At 40.3% G+C, this 14,888-nt stretch overlaps 4 protein-coding genes across 4 annotated transcripts; 2 read left to right on the forward strand and 2 right to left on the reverse strand.

Annotated features, from left to right (window-relative positions):
- The first annotated feature begins 4,704 nt into the window (after positions 1 to 4,704).
- LOC128741648 (deoxyhypusine hydroxylase) lies at positions 4,705 to 5,796 on the forward strand. The gene is made up of 2 exons (XM_053837603.1): positions 4,705 to 5,058; positions 5,143 to 5,796. The coding sequence occupies exons 1-2, from the start codon at positions 4,779 to 4,781 to the stop codon at positions 5,769 to 5,771; spliced, it is 909 nt and encodes a 302-aa protein (XP_053693578.1). The 5' UTR covers positions 4,705 to 4,778; the 3' UTR covers positions 5,772 to 5,796.
- A 6-nt stretch (positions 5,797 to 5,802) lies between these two features.
- LOC128741647 (BRCA1-associated protein) lies at positions 5,803 to 8,029 on the reverse strand. Its single transcript, XM_053837601.1, has 4 exons — positions 7,831 to 8,029; positions 7,440 to 7,740; positions 6,293 to 7,267; positions 5,803 to 6,231 (listed from the first exon to the last, which is right to left on the reverse strand). The coding sequence occupies exons 1-4, from the start codon at positions 7,916 to 7,918 to the stop codon at positions 5,949 to 5,951; spliced, it is 1,647 nt and encodes a 548-aa protein (XP_053693576.1). The 5' UTR covers positions 7,919 to 8,029; the 3' UTR covers positions 5,803 to 5,948.
- Positions 8,030 to 8,343: 314 nt separating this feature from the next.
- Positions 8,344 to 10,831, forward strand: LOC128739460 (uncharacterized). Its single transcript, XM_053834945.1, has 7 exons — positions 8,344 to 8,874; positions 9,033 to 9,154; positions 9,220 to 9,473; positions 9,582 to 9,715; positions 9,834 to 10,010; positions 10,169 to 10,290; positions 10,356 to 10,831. Exons 1-7 carry the CDS (start codon positions 8,721 to 8,723, stop codon positions 10,779 to 10,781), a joined length of 1,389 nt encoding a protein of 462 aa, XP_053690920.1. The 5' UTR covers positions 8,344 to 8,720; the 3' UTR covers positions 10,782 to 10,831.
- LOC128741949 (nuclear cap-binding protein subunit 2) lies at positions 10,787 to 11,526 on the reverse strand. The gene is made up of 2 exons (XM_053838083.1): positions 11,394 to 11,526; positions 10,787 to 11,310 (listed from the first exon to the last, which is right to left on the reverse strand). Exons 1-2 carry the CDS (start codon positions 11,454 to 11,456, stop codon positions 10,888 to 10,890), a joined length of 486 nt encoding a protein of 161 aa, XP_053694058.1. The 5' UTR covers positions 11,457 to 11,526; the 3' UTR covers positions 10,787 to 10,887.
- Between the last annotated feature and the right edge of the window lie 3,362 nt (positions 11,527 to 14,888).

Genomic DNA, 14,888 nt, shown 5'->3' on the forward strand with positions numbered 1-14,888 from the left:
TTTTACCTGTCGCCAGGGCAGGCTCTCGTTTGCAGCCCGGATGTTGGTGGCCAGGCTGCTTTTCTCAAGAGCCGGGATGGCTCGTGCTGTTTCAAGCACTCGTCTCCATTCAACTCGGTCTTGGGCTACTCGTAGCCAATTTCCTAGTCGTCTCAAAAATCGCAAATCGCTTTCGACCTGGTCGAGCCATCGTGCACGTTGGGCCCCTCTGTTCCTGGTGCCGGTGGGGTTGTTGAAGAGGACTATTTTCGTCGCACTGTCGTCCGGGATCCTTACGACGTGTCCGGTCCACCGTAGCCTGCTAACTTTCGCTAGATGTACGATGGGAGTCTCCCAAAGCAGTACCTGTAGCTCGTGATTCATACGCATCCGCCACTCTCGGCTTTCAGTTTGTACTCCGCCAAATATCGTCCGTAGAACTTTCCGCTCGAACACGGCAAGGGCACGTATGTTCTCCGTGAGCAGCGTCACGGCTTCAAGTCCATAAAGAAGTACCGGTCTAATAAGGGTTTTGTACATTGTTAGCTTCGTGCGACGGCGTACGCTTCCTGATCGTAGCATTTTACGAAAGGCCAAGCAGGCCCGGTTTCCCGCTTGGATGTGCCGCTGGATCTCCTTACTAGTGTTGTTGTCCGCGGTCTCCAACGATCCTAAATACACGAACTCCTCTACCATTACCAGCTCGTCGCCGTCAACGGTTACCGTCTGTGGGAGACGCGCGTTTGTTTCCTTTGAGCCTCTTCCTTTCATGTATTTGGTATTCGACGCATTTATTTTTAGCCGAATTCCCTAGACTCCGGTTTCAATCTGGCGTAGATTGCCTCCGGCATCGCAAAGTTTCTGGCTTTGAAGTCATCTGCAAAGCCTAGAAGTTGGCTGCCCTAGGTAAGAATCGTGCCTCTAGTTTCGATGCCCGCTCGTCGGACCACCCCCTCAAGAGCGATGTTGAATAGCATGCAGGATGAACCGTCACCTTGTCCCAACCCTCGCCGCGTCTCTAAGGGACTCGAGAGTGTCCCAGAGACGCGTACGAAACACATCACTCGATCCAATGTAGCTCTGATCAGTCGCGTCAGTTTGTCCGGAAAACCGTATTCGTGCATTATCTGCCATAGCTTGTCTCGATCGACTATATCGTATGCTACTTTGAAATCAATAAAGATGTGATGCGTGGGCACGTTGTACTCCCGACATTTCTGCAAGATCTGTCGGATAGTAAAAATTTGGTCCGTAGTTGCGCGAGCCCCCATGAAACCCGCCTGATAATTCCCTACGAAACCTTGTGCTATCGGTGACAGCCGGCGTAACAGGATCTGGGAGAGTACCTTGTAGGCGGCGTTTACCAGCGTAATACCACGATAGTTGCAGCAGTCTAGCCGATCGCCCTTTTTGTAGATGGGACAAACCACTCCTTCCATCCATTCCTCCGGTAGCTTTTCTTCCTCCCAAATCCTCGAAATAACCCAGTGTAGAGCCTTTGCTAGCGTTTCTCCGCCATGTTTATAAAGCTCTGCCGGTAGGCGGTCCTTCCCAGCGGCTTTATTGGTCTTCAGCAGCCCGATTTCTCGTTTGACTTCTTGGAGATCAGGTGCTAGGACATTACTATCTTCCATGGGCGCTCCTAGGTTAATTTCCGTTCCGCCTCCTTCTGCGACTTCGCCATTGAGGTGTTCATCGAAGAACTGCTTCCATCTGTCGACCACCTTGCGCTCGTTTGTGGTTAGATTCCCTCCCTCGTCCCTACATCTGTCAGGTTTCGGTGTCTAGCCCTTCCGAGTTTGGTTCACCTTCTCATAAAACCTGCGCGTGTCATCCCAGTAAACCATTTGGTTTGTATATCTCGATTGCAACTGAGATGTACGAAATCATATCTGAACGAAAAAGTTATATTTCACGCCATATAAGAACATAGCCCTTCCGAGTTTGGTTCACCTTCTCATAAAACCTGCGCGTGTCATCCCAGTAAACCATTTGGTTTGCTGGGATATGCGATATACGTGCGAAAATTTTGACAACTATTTGTAATTCTATTTTGCGTAGTTTTTATAACACGCAACTAAATACTCCTGAATATATGATTAAGATGTAATCAAATATTGCAATTGTCTATACTGCTTTATAATTCACAGTCATGAATTGTATATGAGGACACGCACGACTGCAAAACAACTTAATGTTCACTTCGATTTGACATACTCTAATCATTATACAATTCCAATGTGAAATTGACATGAAAACGATTTAATGTGAACTTTCTATTACGATTTTGTGTTATCTGGGATTAGCTCGGAATAGTTGCTCTAATTCTTCACGATCTCTGTCCTCCTTTTGGAGGTTTTTCCTCCTCAGGATCGTGGTCAACTGGTTCCTAGCTCGTCGGTATACTTAGATAATTTTTCCAAGCAGTTTTTTCCCCTCCACCGCTTGTTGGCATTCCTCATCAAACCAATCATTTTATATACTCCGAGGCTCAATACCTAGTGCTGCGGTGCAGCCTCTCCGATGGCCGAGCGTATTCTGCCTCAACCGTCTTCGAGGTTTGAAGAACCTAACTCCTCGGAAGTAGGCAGTGCCTCGTTCAGTATTCGCGCGTAGTTCTCGGCTGCTTGCCTGATGTTCAGCCGAGGAGGGCGACTTTCACGCCCAAGCAGCACTTGTAACATCTTCCATGTTGCTATTTAGTCTTGTTTAAATTGCAAAAAACTTCACCGGTTACAGTATTGAAACACGCAACAAATAAGCAACTTCATGTTATTAATACGTTAAATTCAGGTTATCCAATACTTATACTGGCTGTCACAAATATATTAGTCTATATCTAGTAACATGAAACTTCATCGCAACATCGTGTTATTATAGTGTCATTGCTAAACAATAATGTCACATGATGTTGCATCATGTTGATTACGGCATATTTTTAAATAAAATGTAACCAAACAAATACTATCAATGTAACATCATATTCCGCCATATTTTTATGAAAAAATATTTTTCAACGAAGAAATGTTTTTATTTTAACAATAATTACACGAACATTCATCAGGAATCCATGGCATTTACTAAAATATTATTTGATTACAGTATCTAGTTCGATTTTACACCGCTTTTTTCATCGTAAACGAATTCTTAATCTGGCTGGTTTAATTCTATTAACTTGAAAATTAACAAATTAATAACTTTCACGAGGCGCATTAAATAATACAAAGCAAAATTATATTTTGCACGATAAATTTTGAATAGCATGAAGTTAGCTCATAATAGGCCCAAAAAACTAAAGTTTTGTTTCGCATTAAGGATATTAATGTAAATAATTTTCGTCTTGGAGACCAGAACCAGAGAGGAAATTTGCTTCCCGCTAAACATAATTCGCGATTACAAAGTTGCTCATAATTGTTTGGTTTTTGTCCGAGGAAAAAAGAGAAGAAAGTATTTTTGTTTTTGTTTTCAAGCAAGTTTTGACAACGCGACATATAGGATTTCGTGTGAGTGTGAACAGACTTAAAATCTCTTTTAGTATCGTAGTCGCGAATACTTGCTTGTATGTAGATAACGCGCATTGGTTTTTGTGCGAGAAAAAACGAGAAGGAAGTATTTTAGTTTTTGTTTTCACGCAAGTTTTGACAACGCGGCATAGGATTTCGTGGGAGTGCGAACAGGCTTAAAATCTCTTTTAGTATCGTAGTCGTGAATGGATAGATATTGCTCATTGATGTTTCATAAAACATCTGTGTAACAATTGGTTGCATATAGGCTCCACCTCTTGCGCTTTTTCAATCACATAACAGTTCGATAAAGGTAACTGATGCGAACTTTTACCATACTTGAATGTTTCAATTATAGTTGCGTAACCCTTCATACCACAAATGGTGCTGCTTGGGCGTATCCGATATACGGTCCACTTCCACCTACGTTCACGAATTTTGTTGTATTATCGGCCATTAATGACAATTGACGATGGAGTTCCTCACTGGCTATCAAGTTTACAGAGATTAATTACAGAGGCGACAAGACACTCAAAATCCGCTATCATAGTGGAGAGTACCATTATAATAAAGGCAATTCTCCGCTTTGATTCAAAATGTAGCGGATTTGGAGCCAGGGTGTTTGCTGTATGACCCGCACTGCAAATTTCTTTGCTATAATTGCTATTGAGTGAGCGATATATGCTTATCCAGCGTTTTACGCGCTATAATGGCGGACGCTATAAATTGTGTTCGTAATATGCGAATAATCTTTTTGACAACTCTGCATCCATCAAAACTGGGCACTCTACTTCAGTACGGCAGTGTTGCTCTTTTTTTCGTTTACGCAAAAGAAGGATAGCAATAGTTTTGTTTACATTTCGCACATTTTTGCTCTCCTTCTTTGGCGTAAACGAAAGAAAGAGCACGATAGTGTTGCAAGAGAAGAGTGCCAGATTTGATGTATGCAGACAACAGACCGAGCGAAGGTTATTTTTTGCTGGAACAGCAGGAAAATAAACTTTCACTCGTCCTGTTTGACAGTTGGCTTATCCGCCCTTTTCAAATGTTGGTCGACATGCTTTATCTGTCTATTTATAAATTTTTCAATTTAGTGTGTAATGTGACAGCCGTCGGTAGTAAAGCTCTACAAAAGTGTATACTGAAAAGTTTTAGGTAACATGCGGATTCTATTACTACTTTTGGGTTTTTTCACATATAAATAAAAATAAACAGAACATACGGACACTCGCACAAAAACACTAGCAACGTGTTTAAAAGTTTATCGAAAGTTCTTATATCAAAACTCCCCGAGCAATGGTGAAAATCGATGAATCAAAAATTGGAGGAATTGGCAGAGTGCTAAACGATAAGGACCGGCCCTTGAAGGAACGTTTCCGGGCTTTGTTTACGCTGAAGAACATTGGTGGATCGAAAGCACTGGAAAGTATCGAATCATGCTTTGGTGATGATTCAGCGCTGCTCAAGCACGAGCTTGCCTACTGTTTGGGTCAGATGCAGGACAAAGCCGCAGTTCCGATTCTGGTGAAAGTGCTAGAAGACACCGAACAGGAACCGATGGTGCGACATGAAGCTGGTTTGTATATACATTGAATTTTAGTAATATTTGACCTGAGATATGACTATAAAATTCTGTATTTTAAAATTGTTCACATTTTAGCGGAAGCTTTGGGAGCTATCGGAACATCAGAGGTTGAAGATATACTTACAAAGTATTTAAATGATCCTATTGTAGAGGTGGCTGAAACTTGTCAAATAGCACTTGGTCGGGTGCGGTGGCTTCAGAATAAAGAAAAGGATTTTGTTGATCAAAATCCATACGCTTCAGTTGATCCAACACCGCCTGCTATGACTAGTGATGTCTCAGAGCTGCAGAAAGTTTTGCTTGACGAAAATGAATCCCTGTTTAACCGATATCGTGCTATGTTTAGCTTGCGGAACTTACGAACCGAGGATGCGACCTTGGCCCTCGCAACAGGGCTGAAGGGAAAGAGCGCACTGTTCCGACACGAAGTTGCTTTCGTATTGGGGCAACTACAGGAAGAATGCAGCATTCCATTTCTAGCAGAGAATCTTCGAGATCCAGCGGAGAACGAAATGGTACGGCATGAATGTGCAGAAGCGCTTGGGGCAATCGCTACGGATCAGTGTACCGAGATCTTGAACGAATATCTACAGGATGATAAGCGAGTTGTCAAGGAAAGCTGTGAAGTTGCTTTAGATATGTGTGAATATGAAAATAGTCCAGAATTTCAATACGCTGACACTCTAGGAAAGATTTCTCATTGAAAGTATTTTATAATACATGTTATGTATTCAAGCATGGGTTTATTTTATCGCAGTGAAGTATCACAATCATAACTTCTAGTAAAAATACCATTATTGAGTGAAATATATTTAGCCACCTAAGCCAAAATGTCACTAACACTGAAAGCTAAAATTCAGAATCACACCAAAAAAAAACATTTACTTCTTTTTATTGCGCCTTTTGGCACCCTTGGCTGCTGCTGGAACCTCAACCGTGGCTCCTTCTATTTCATCCTTCAGATCCGAACTGGCAATTTTGTTTTTCGCTTCCAAGTAGAACATCAAATCGCGAACCTGTTCTTTCAGTTCGGCAACTTCCTGATCCTTCTCGTTGCATTTCTTCTCCAGGGCGGCGAACTTGACCTGCCAAGACGATTGATTGGCTTGCAGAGTTTTTCCGAACTGTTTCTCCTCTGCCAATTCCTTCATAATTGTAGTCATTCTGAAATTGTTTTGCCGTTAATAAATAGAATGATGAAAGTGTTGATAGTGATGAAACTTACTTTGTCGTCATTTGATTCACCTTCTTCTCTAAGTTGCTTTTTTCTTTGCTCAGTGATTGGATTTTGCTTTCAAGCAGCGTGTTCTTCTTCCTATTTTGTTCGGCCTCATGCAATAGTTTTTGTTTTTCCCCGGCTAAACTCGATTCCAGGCGGATCAGTTTATCCTCGTAGTAATCTCGTTGCGCATCCAACTGAGACGTGAGCAGATATGTAAATTCAAGCTGCATCGAGTCGATTTTCTCTTCTCCGTCGTTACCCGGTGATTGCGTTGCAACCAGCTTACCGTCTGATTTGCTTTGCAATAGGCGATGAACGAAATTATCGCCAGCATAATCCCATACCCGATTGGTACCTAATTGCAGAGCATAAGTGTGATTGGTCGAGCGATAATGCGAGGCAGCGTGGCCCCCTTGATAACGACCGCACCCTATATGACCGCAGATTAAACAAATCCAAAGCGCCTCAGTTCCTTCGCATTCCATGCAAACAGAAGTTTCCGACAGCTCCGGTGTTTGAATGTACCGGCATACGGGGCAAGTCGAGTCTCCCCACTTAATCAGACATCCGGCATGGAAAGCGTGATTGCACAGAATGGTCAGAACTCCGTCCACACTTTCGTCCATCCGCTCCAAGCACACCGGACATGTAGGGAGCTCGGTGTGGCCAGGCGGTGCCCACCCATCGTCTCCCCATTCAACACCGGAAACCCACACTGCGTGGCACAGTGAATCCGGTTCCAAACTATTGTACGGAGCTCCGTTAAATGTTTGGTAAAATTCAAAAGCCGCTTCAACGCAACGGAACTCCAGCAGAACCATAAACTGATTCGGAGAGCCGTCACGCAAAATTCTTACATGCTGAATAACCGAGTGACAAGGAGCGATAAAGTTCAGAATATCATGACAATTCAACGAGGATGGTACGGCAATCAAGCAAAGCGTCCGGGATGGTCCCTCAGTGGCATCCGCACGTTCGCTGCAAATCGAGCAAAAAAAGTTTCAAATGTTTGCCAATAACAAGCGGCAAAATACCATTAAATTCTTCAAATATGTTGTAACTGTAATGTTGCAATTAAAATTAAGAACCGCTGCCAACAATCGAAAACGGCTATTTTCTACTTTTATTTTATGTAATCTAATTCACTTACTTCCGCTTGTACAGGTGCAAAATACCCTTGGTGACCTCGACAAATGGATTGCCCGAGAAAAAGTTGATTTCTCCGGGAAACTCTGGAATCGGAGCGGGCGGTATTTCGTCCAGTGGCGTCTGCTCTCGGGAGCTCTTCGGCAGTACACCCCGCGATTCATCACCACCCGCTCCAGCCTCTGACGAGTCCAATCGATTGCGATAACTTTCGATTGTAATTTTCTTGGGCTTTCGTTGGCCTCGCATTTCTCGCTGCAGCCGCGGATTGGTTGGGTGCTCGTTCGAAACTGCCCCGGCAGATTCTGTGTGGTTAAAGGTAAGTGAACAATTTGTACATATGAATCACTACTTGTCGGAATGACTTTTTTTTCGATTTGATGAAAAATACCTACCACTTGCTTCTTCGGAAGCACTCATCCCGTTTTTATCGTCTACAACTATTTCAATTTTAAGCAAACAGAGTGAAACCAATACCGACATTTAGGTTGCGCATAGGGCCAAACTAATTATTTAACAAATGGGATTACGGAATAAAACGAATATAAAAATATAACACTGTCGCTTCTCGCTTATGAAGCTTATGAAGAAGAACAGTAATTTTTCGTAGGTGCATCAACAATAAGCCAAAACAAAGAGAAACAAAATACTTGCATTCTCTCGATTCTCTTTCACGGAAAACGCAACAAATATTTCAAGGTGTACGTTCACATGGGATGTATGAGAGGGTGACGTAGAACTACGCAGAACTCTGTCAGAGCACAATGATAAATTTTCATTAACATTATCTTCTGTTTTAGGCATAAAACCGATAAAACTCATAAAACTGCTTTAGAAATCCCAGCCCAGAAATCAATGGCGCGTGTTTAAACGTTAAGGTGTTTATGTTTATACTGTACACAGTCTGAATAATGATATTTTTGATTGACTCTGTGGCATGAGTGGCAAGACGTAGTTCTACGTAAAAAGTAAGCTTCCGAATTGTCAAAACAAGTATCAAAGGCATGCAGCCAGCAGCCAGCAGCATATCAATCTATTACTTGTTTTCAACAAATCAAATTAATCTTTTACTACGAAATGCTGCACAAAGTGCGGAGGATCATCATCGTGTTGAACGTGCTGAACAAACCCGTTGAACTGATAAGTTAGTGATAAGCAAAATAAGGATTTGTTTTAACAAAATACTGTGATTTACTGTGCAAATAAGATTACACGTAATCGTAATACACTACACGTAGTAGTTGTTTTCTAAGTAATCAAAGGTCGAAATTTTGCCTATTTAAAAATGCAATTAAAAACTTGGTTTGTTCGTAAGAATCGAAACCTATTTGTAACTTGTTCCGTAACCGGCATAATACTACTTACATTAGTTAATATATCGACCACAGAGGAAGTTCCGGCAGATGATAAATCCAAACTTAAGATAACAGAAAAGATTTGTATCCTTTTGCATCAAGTTTTGTTAAAAACAAAAATACTAACTTGTTTGTCTCCGAGACAAATTGTCCAACTTTATGATTTAAAATTTGGATTTTTTTTTATTTTGAAATTCAATTTACGTCCTGAAGAAACCAATTTCTCCTTAAACCAAACGTAGATTCAAATATTTTTATCCGCAAACGAGAGGACCAAAAGATGGCTGTAAAACACCTGTTATCTACCGAGAAGTACTCCAAAAAGTTTGACTTGTTGAAACTTTCCTTGAAAGAAATTCTGCGGGTACCTAATTGCCTTTCAGCTTTATTTTATCGGCCATCAAATAATATCGCTTTGTATTTTTTTAGATTATCGAACAAGACGGCGCTGTGCTGCGCGAGCACAAACTTATAGCTGGGTCCAAGTTTCCCACAGACACAAAACTGATAGAGCCATTGACACGTTTCCTAGAAAATACATGTTTCGTTGCGGAACTCATTCTTCACCTTCCGGACATGTCGTACCGAATTCTCAAGAATATCGACGGTTGGCGGGACAAAATGATTGAAGCTCAAACCTATACACGCAGTTTTGTTACCGTACTCGATCAAAAATGTACACAGTCTGAATAATGATATTTTTGATTGACTCTGTGGCATGAGTGGCAAGACGTAGTTCTACGTAAAAAGTAAGCTTCCGAATTGTCAAAACAAGTATCAAAGGCATGCAGCCAGCAGCCAGCAGCATATCAATCTATTACTTGTTTTCAACAAATCAAATTAATCTTTTACTACGAAATGCTGCACAAAGTGCGGAGGATCATCATCGTGTTGAACGTGCTGAACAAACCCGTTGAACTGATAAGTTAGTGATAAGCAAAATAAGGATTTGTTTTAACAAAATACTGTGATTTACTGTGCAAATAAGATTACACGTAATCGTAATACACTACACGTAGTAGTTGTTTTCTAAGTAATCAAAGGTCGAAATTTTGCCTATTTAAAAATGCAATTAAAAACTTGGTTTGTTCGTAAGAATCGAAACCTATTTGTAACTTGTTCCGTAACCGGCATAATACTACTTACATTAGTTAATATATCGACCACAGAGGAAGTTCCGGCAGATGATAAATCCAAACTTAAGATAACAGAAAAGATTTGTATCCTTTTGCATCAAGTTTTGTTAAAAACAAAAATACTAACTTGTTTGTCTCCGAGACAAATTGTCCAACTTTATGATTTAAAATTTGGATTTTTTTTTATTTTGAAATTCAATTTACGTCCTGAAGAAACCAATTTCTCCTTAAACCAAACGTAGATTCAAATATTTTTATCCGCAAACGAGAGGACCAAAAGATGGCTGTAAAACACCTGTTATCTACCGAGAAGTACTCCAAAAAGTTTGACTTGTTGAAACTTTCCTTGAAAGAAATTCTGCGGGTACCTAATTGCCTTTCAGCTTTATTTTATCGGCCATCAAATAATATCGCTTTGTATTTTTTTAGATTATCGAACAAGACGGCGCTGTGCTGCGCGAGCACAAACTTATAGCTGGGTCCAAGTTTCCCACAGACACAAAACTGATAGAGCCATTGACACGTTTCCTAGAAAATACATGTTTCGTTGCGGAACTCATTCTTCACCTTCCGGACATGTCGTACCGAATTCTCAAGAATATCGACGGTTGGCGGGACAAAATGATTGAAGCTCAAACCTATACACGCAGTTTTGTTACCGTACTCGATCAAAAATCACTGGAGCTGCTGGGTCTGTTCGAGCAGGAAATAAATGAAAGAAAACGATCCTACAGTTATGTAAATCCCTACAAAGAAAATAGCCAACCGACGCCGAAGAAAGAGAAAGCAACGAACAAGAAAAAGCTTAAAAAAGGACCTCAATTATCCGAAGTTACGCACAAAACCGAGCTATAATATACAAGTAAGTGGCGCATACATATATTTCAATGAAATGTTATATTTTAAATAAGTAATTCTAATTGTGTTCACACCATCCGAATGATGCCTTTTAAAGTTAATCTTAACTTTCCCGCATATTCGTGGCGCCCAGTTGGCCCATCTGTACCATCTTTCCGTAACCACCTCGACCCAAATCGTGATCTTGCCGGTACTCGTCACGGACCTGGCCGCCGGTTTTGCCGCGCCCATACTGACGGCCTTCGACGAATCCCGCATCCCAATCGACACGCACAATCCGATCGTCCAGTCTTGTTCCGTTGATATATCGCATCGCCGATTCCGCATCATCCCGGGTGTAGTATTCTACGAAGCAAAACCCGCAGGGTGTCTTCTTGAACTTATCCAGCCCCATCACGATTCGCCGGATGTCACCGCATCGTGAAAACAGCTCATGAATTTGCTCTTCGGTGGTGTAAAAACTGAGATTACCAATGTACAGTGTGGCGGATACGCGAAGCAGACGCTCTTGCTCATGGCGAGATCCCTAAAAAGTAAAAAATGAGACACGTCCCATAAACATCGGATATTCAGGCATTTCCTTTATATCGCTTGCCATAGTAAACTTACCTTAAAATGCTGATCCCGATATTTGCTCAAGGCAACCGATGGTGTGTGAACGGACATTGTCATTTATTTGCACTTATTTTACTAAAATATTGAAATTTTTCGTAATTCCTTAAAATCCAGCCCTTTGTTTACAACTTATCGATAACTTCTAGCGGCCTGGTTTTGCTGTCAACGCGAGTGCGTGCTTTTTACAGAGTTGCCAAGAAGTATTCACCTTAAATAATTTACAAGTTAGGTTTCACCCGTTTCCAGCGGGGTGCTATCCGTATCTTAACGAACGGTGTTTGACAGTCCACTTAACGAAGGGCGCTATTTCAAAAAATGCAAGAAATAGCGCCCGTCTGACAGGTAGATTTGCTGCCAACCTTTGTCGAGATGTGCTGAGATGTTGGCAACAAAAACATGGCACCCATCGCAAGCCCCTGCCCGTTTCAGCAGGCAGAATCGGCAAAGTTGAAAGAATAAATAATACTTAAGTTGAAAAGTGATGCGATAATTTAGAAATTTATCATGTATAATTATCTCCACTTTGTTGAATGTCATAAATAGATAAATTAAAAGTTGAGTCACTACTTATTAGAGCTTTGCCGTAGTTTATAAACTTTTAAAATGAAACCTAAATCAACAATAATCTGTAATATGTTTTGCTGGCAGCTCTGTTTACGACAAGAGCGCCACATATTTTAATCGTGGCTGATACCAAAACTAAACAGTGTTGCAATTTTGGACAATTTTCCTAGAAAATGTGAAAATAATTTTTTTAAACCAAACAATTCAAATTAAATATGTTTATATTCTTTGTGATAATAATTTGAAAATCAGTTTCTTTCTAAGGCTGTGAACCATTTCGCAAAATTTTCAACTTTTTAGTTAAAATTGGACAGTTCGATGGTTTTTCGAAAATAACCCTGCTCGGAAGCATGGTTAATCTTGACAGTTCGATGGTTCGCTTCTGAGAGCTAATGAGATATGCCACAGGTGAGGAAAGAGCTTCAATATGTTTCACTGATTTTTCCTTGAATTTTTTTTCACCAATACCTATATGGATGTTTAACATATAGCAAATTTGTTTATTCAACCTGAAATGAAATGAGATAAATTTTATCTATCAAATAGGAGCAAATGAACACCAAAAATTCATCCAATTCCAGCCTGGACTGAATAAATAAATACGCTGTTATAGAAACATATCTTCATCCTCACCTTATATATGCTCTTACTGAGTAAAACAACTATCAATCTGTCAAATATGAAATGGTTCGCATTCTGCAACGATAATAGATAGACAGGTTAGGAGGAAAAGGGGACATGAATATATTGGTAACGAAAACATAGTAAACAGTTCTGATGGTAACAAGCGCCACGTCACAACGTCGAAAGCTTCGTTATGTTTCCTAACTAAATATAGAAGTATTCGAGTTATTCGCAGTAAAAGATCTTTTTTGTATGATTGCGATTGGAACGATAACCTATAGTCTCTCGAACAGCTACCATAAAGAAGTCAGAAATCTCCGATTTTGTAGTCTTTACTTTTAACTTTAATATTAGTTCCCGAACAACAGTTACCAGGAATCTCGAATCTGTATATATACTTTACTGGTTGATGATTGAAAAATTTCCCTTCCCATCACACGGAACTGTGAATCGGGATCCTTCATCGGATTGCACTCAACACCAAAAGCACACGACGTGATAGGTGTCTTGGAATTTGCCAAAAAATCCTTCATTTCTAGCTGGTCTGGTAAATAAACCTTTACCTGGTCTGGTAAATTAATAGACGCTACCGATTCGCTGAACCATCATGACAAACGATTTCGTCCGCGACAACGAGCGAATACTTCCAAAAAATAATTCCGGTTTAACTAGCGGAACCTTCCAATCCGCCCAGAGTGCTTCGTGTCTAGATAGAAGTAGATCGCATTTTTAGCAGCCAGTGGAACTTTTAGTGAATTTGATATTTGAATTCTGCAAACGGTGGTTACCAAAACAAACGTTGTGACGAAATCCCCGATCGCTTTGATTGCTCTTCTTGTATGTATACGAAACACGTGCTATTTTTTAATATTTTTTCCAATACTAAACCATCATCTGCCTAACCTGTGCTTTATTATCATTGCGCATTCTGAACTGATTTTAACCACTCGTGGAGAAATAACCATCGAACGGTCAATTTAACTAAAAAGGTAAAAATTTCGCGAAATGGTTCACAGCCTAAATAAAACACGATTCTGCTAATGGACTACTATAGGCGTAACGAATGTTTAACTAAAAAGGTAAAAATTTCGCGAAATGGTTCACAGCCTAAATAAAACACGATTCTGCTAATGGACTACTATAGGCGTAACGAATGTTCATTTTCAAGTATCAGCCGCAGCTGAATTGCAAGAGCAATGGCTGTTTACTGTTTTTTTTTTGAAGCGATCAAAGATGCATAACACTGATCAGGTAACCAATAAGCATTACCAATGCCATTAAATTGCAAACCAATAAGCATTTAAGTCGCCTTAAATGCTACTTAAAAACTACCTTGGCAAAATATACAGCTCCATTACTGCTAATCCCCTTATAACGCTAACAATGTTTATTTGCAGCTGATCATCGACAAGAATTTCAACAGAATTTTGGAAGCCAATTTAATGCAGTTAGGCAGTCAAAAAGCTAATCAACAGCAACGTGCAGTATAAAATGCCAAATATTGTAATAAGCGGCTGATTTAAGGCTTATGTTAATGCTTACTGGTTACCTGGGTAAAACGGTGTTTGAACAAACTATATTTAAGCTATTTTAAGTTTTTCAAATCAGTTCTCGCAAAAGCTGATAAACAGTGTTAATAGCGGGTCTTTCTGCTGAACAAGCCACTTCTAAACAGCCATGAACATCAAACCACATTACGGCTGCTTACAGGTGTTAAAGCTTTCATTAGGCTCACTGCCCCCATAGCTCACATACTGTCTGATTATAGAATTTCGTAGTTCGGTTGGCAGTAAAACTTTATTATAACTAATAACTATGAATACTTATTGATCAGAAAATGGCGGTTCAGTTCTCGAAAGAAGACATACATTTCAACTATTTCACATTCTAAAAATAGAATTGACAGAATTACGCGAAGCGGCTATTTAACAGCGCGGAAAAGTGTCTATTCAGCTTCATTACAGCCAGTGATGGTCCGATCACTTTGACTCAATTTTGATTTATTTGACAGTACCGTCTCAGCCAAGCAAAATTTGAGAATATTATATATGAGACATTTATAGAACTAGTTATTAGCTGCAATTTTGCTGAATAAAGTTTTGCTGTATCTTTTGTAGTCACGGTGCTACAATGCTAGTACCTCATTAGCAACTAAATGAACGTTCATTTACTTCCCAGTAAACCATTTGGTTTACATATCTCGATTGCAACTGAGATATACGAAATCATATCTGAACGAAAAAGTTACATTTCACGCCATATAAGAGCATATATGTACCAAAGTGGAGGCGATATACGTGC

Source organism: Sabethes cyaneus, chromosome 3 (genome assembly GCF_943734655.1).
Source record: "Sabethes cyaneus chromosome 3, idSabCyanKW18_F2, whole genome shotgun sequence".
NCBI classification, from domain to species: domain Eukaryota; kingdom Metazoa; phylum Arthropoda; class Insecta; order Diptera; family Culicidae; genus Sabethes; species Sabethes cyaneus.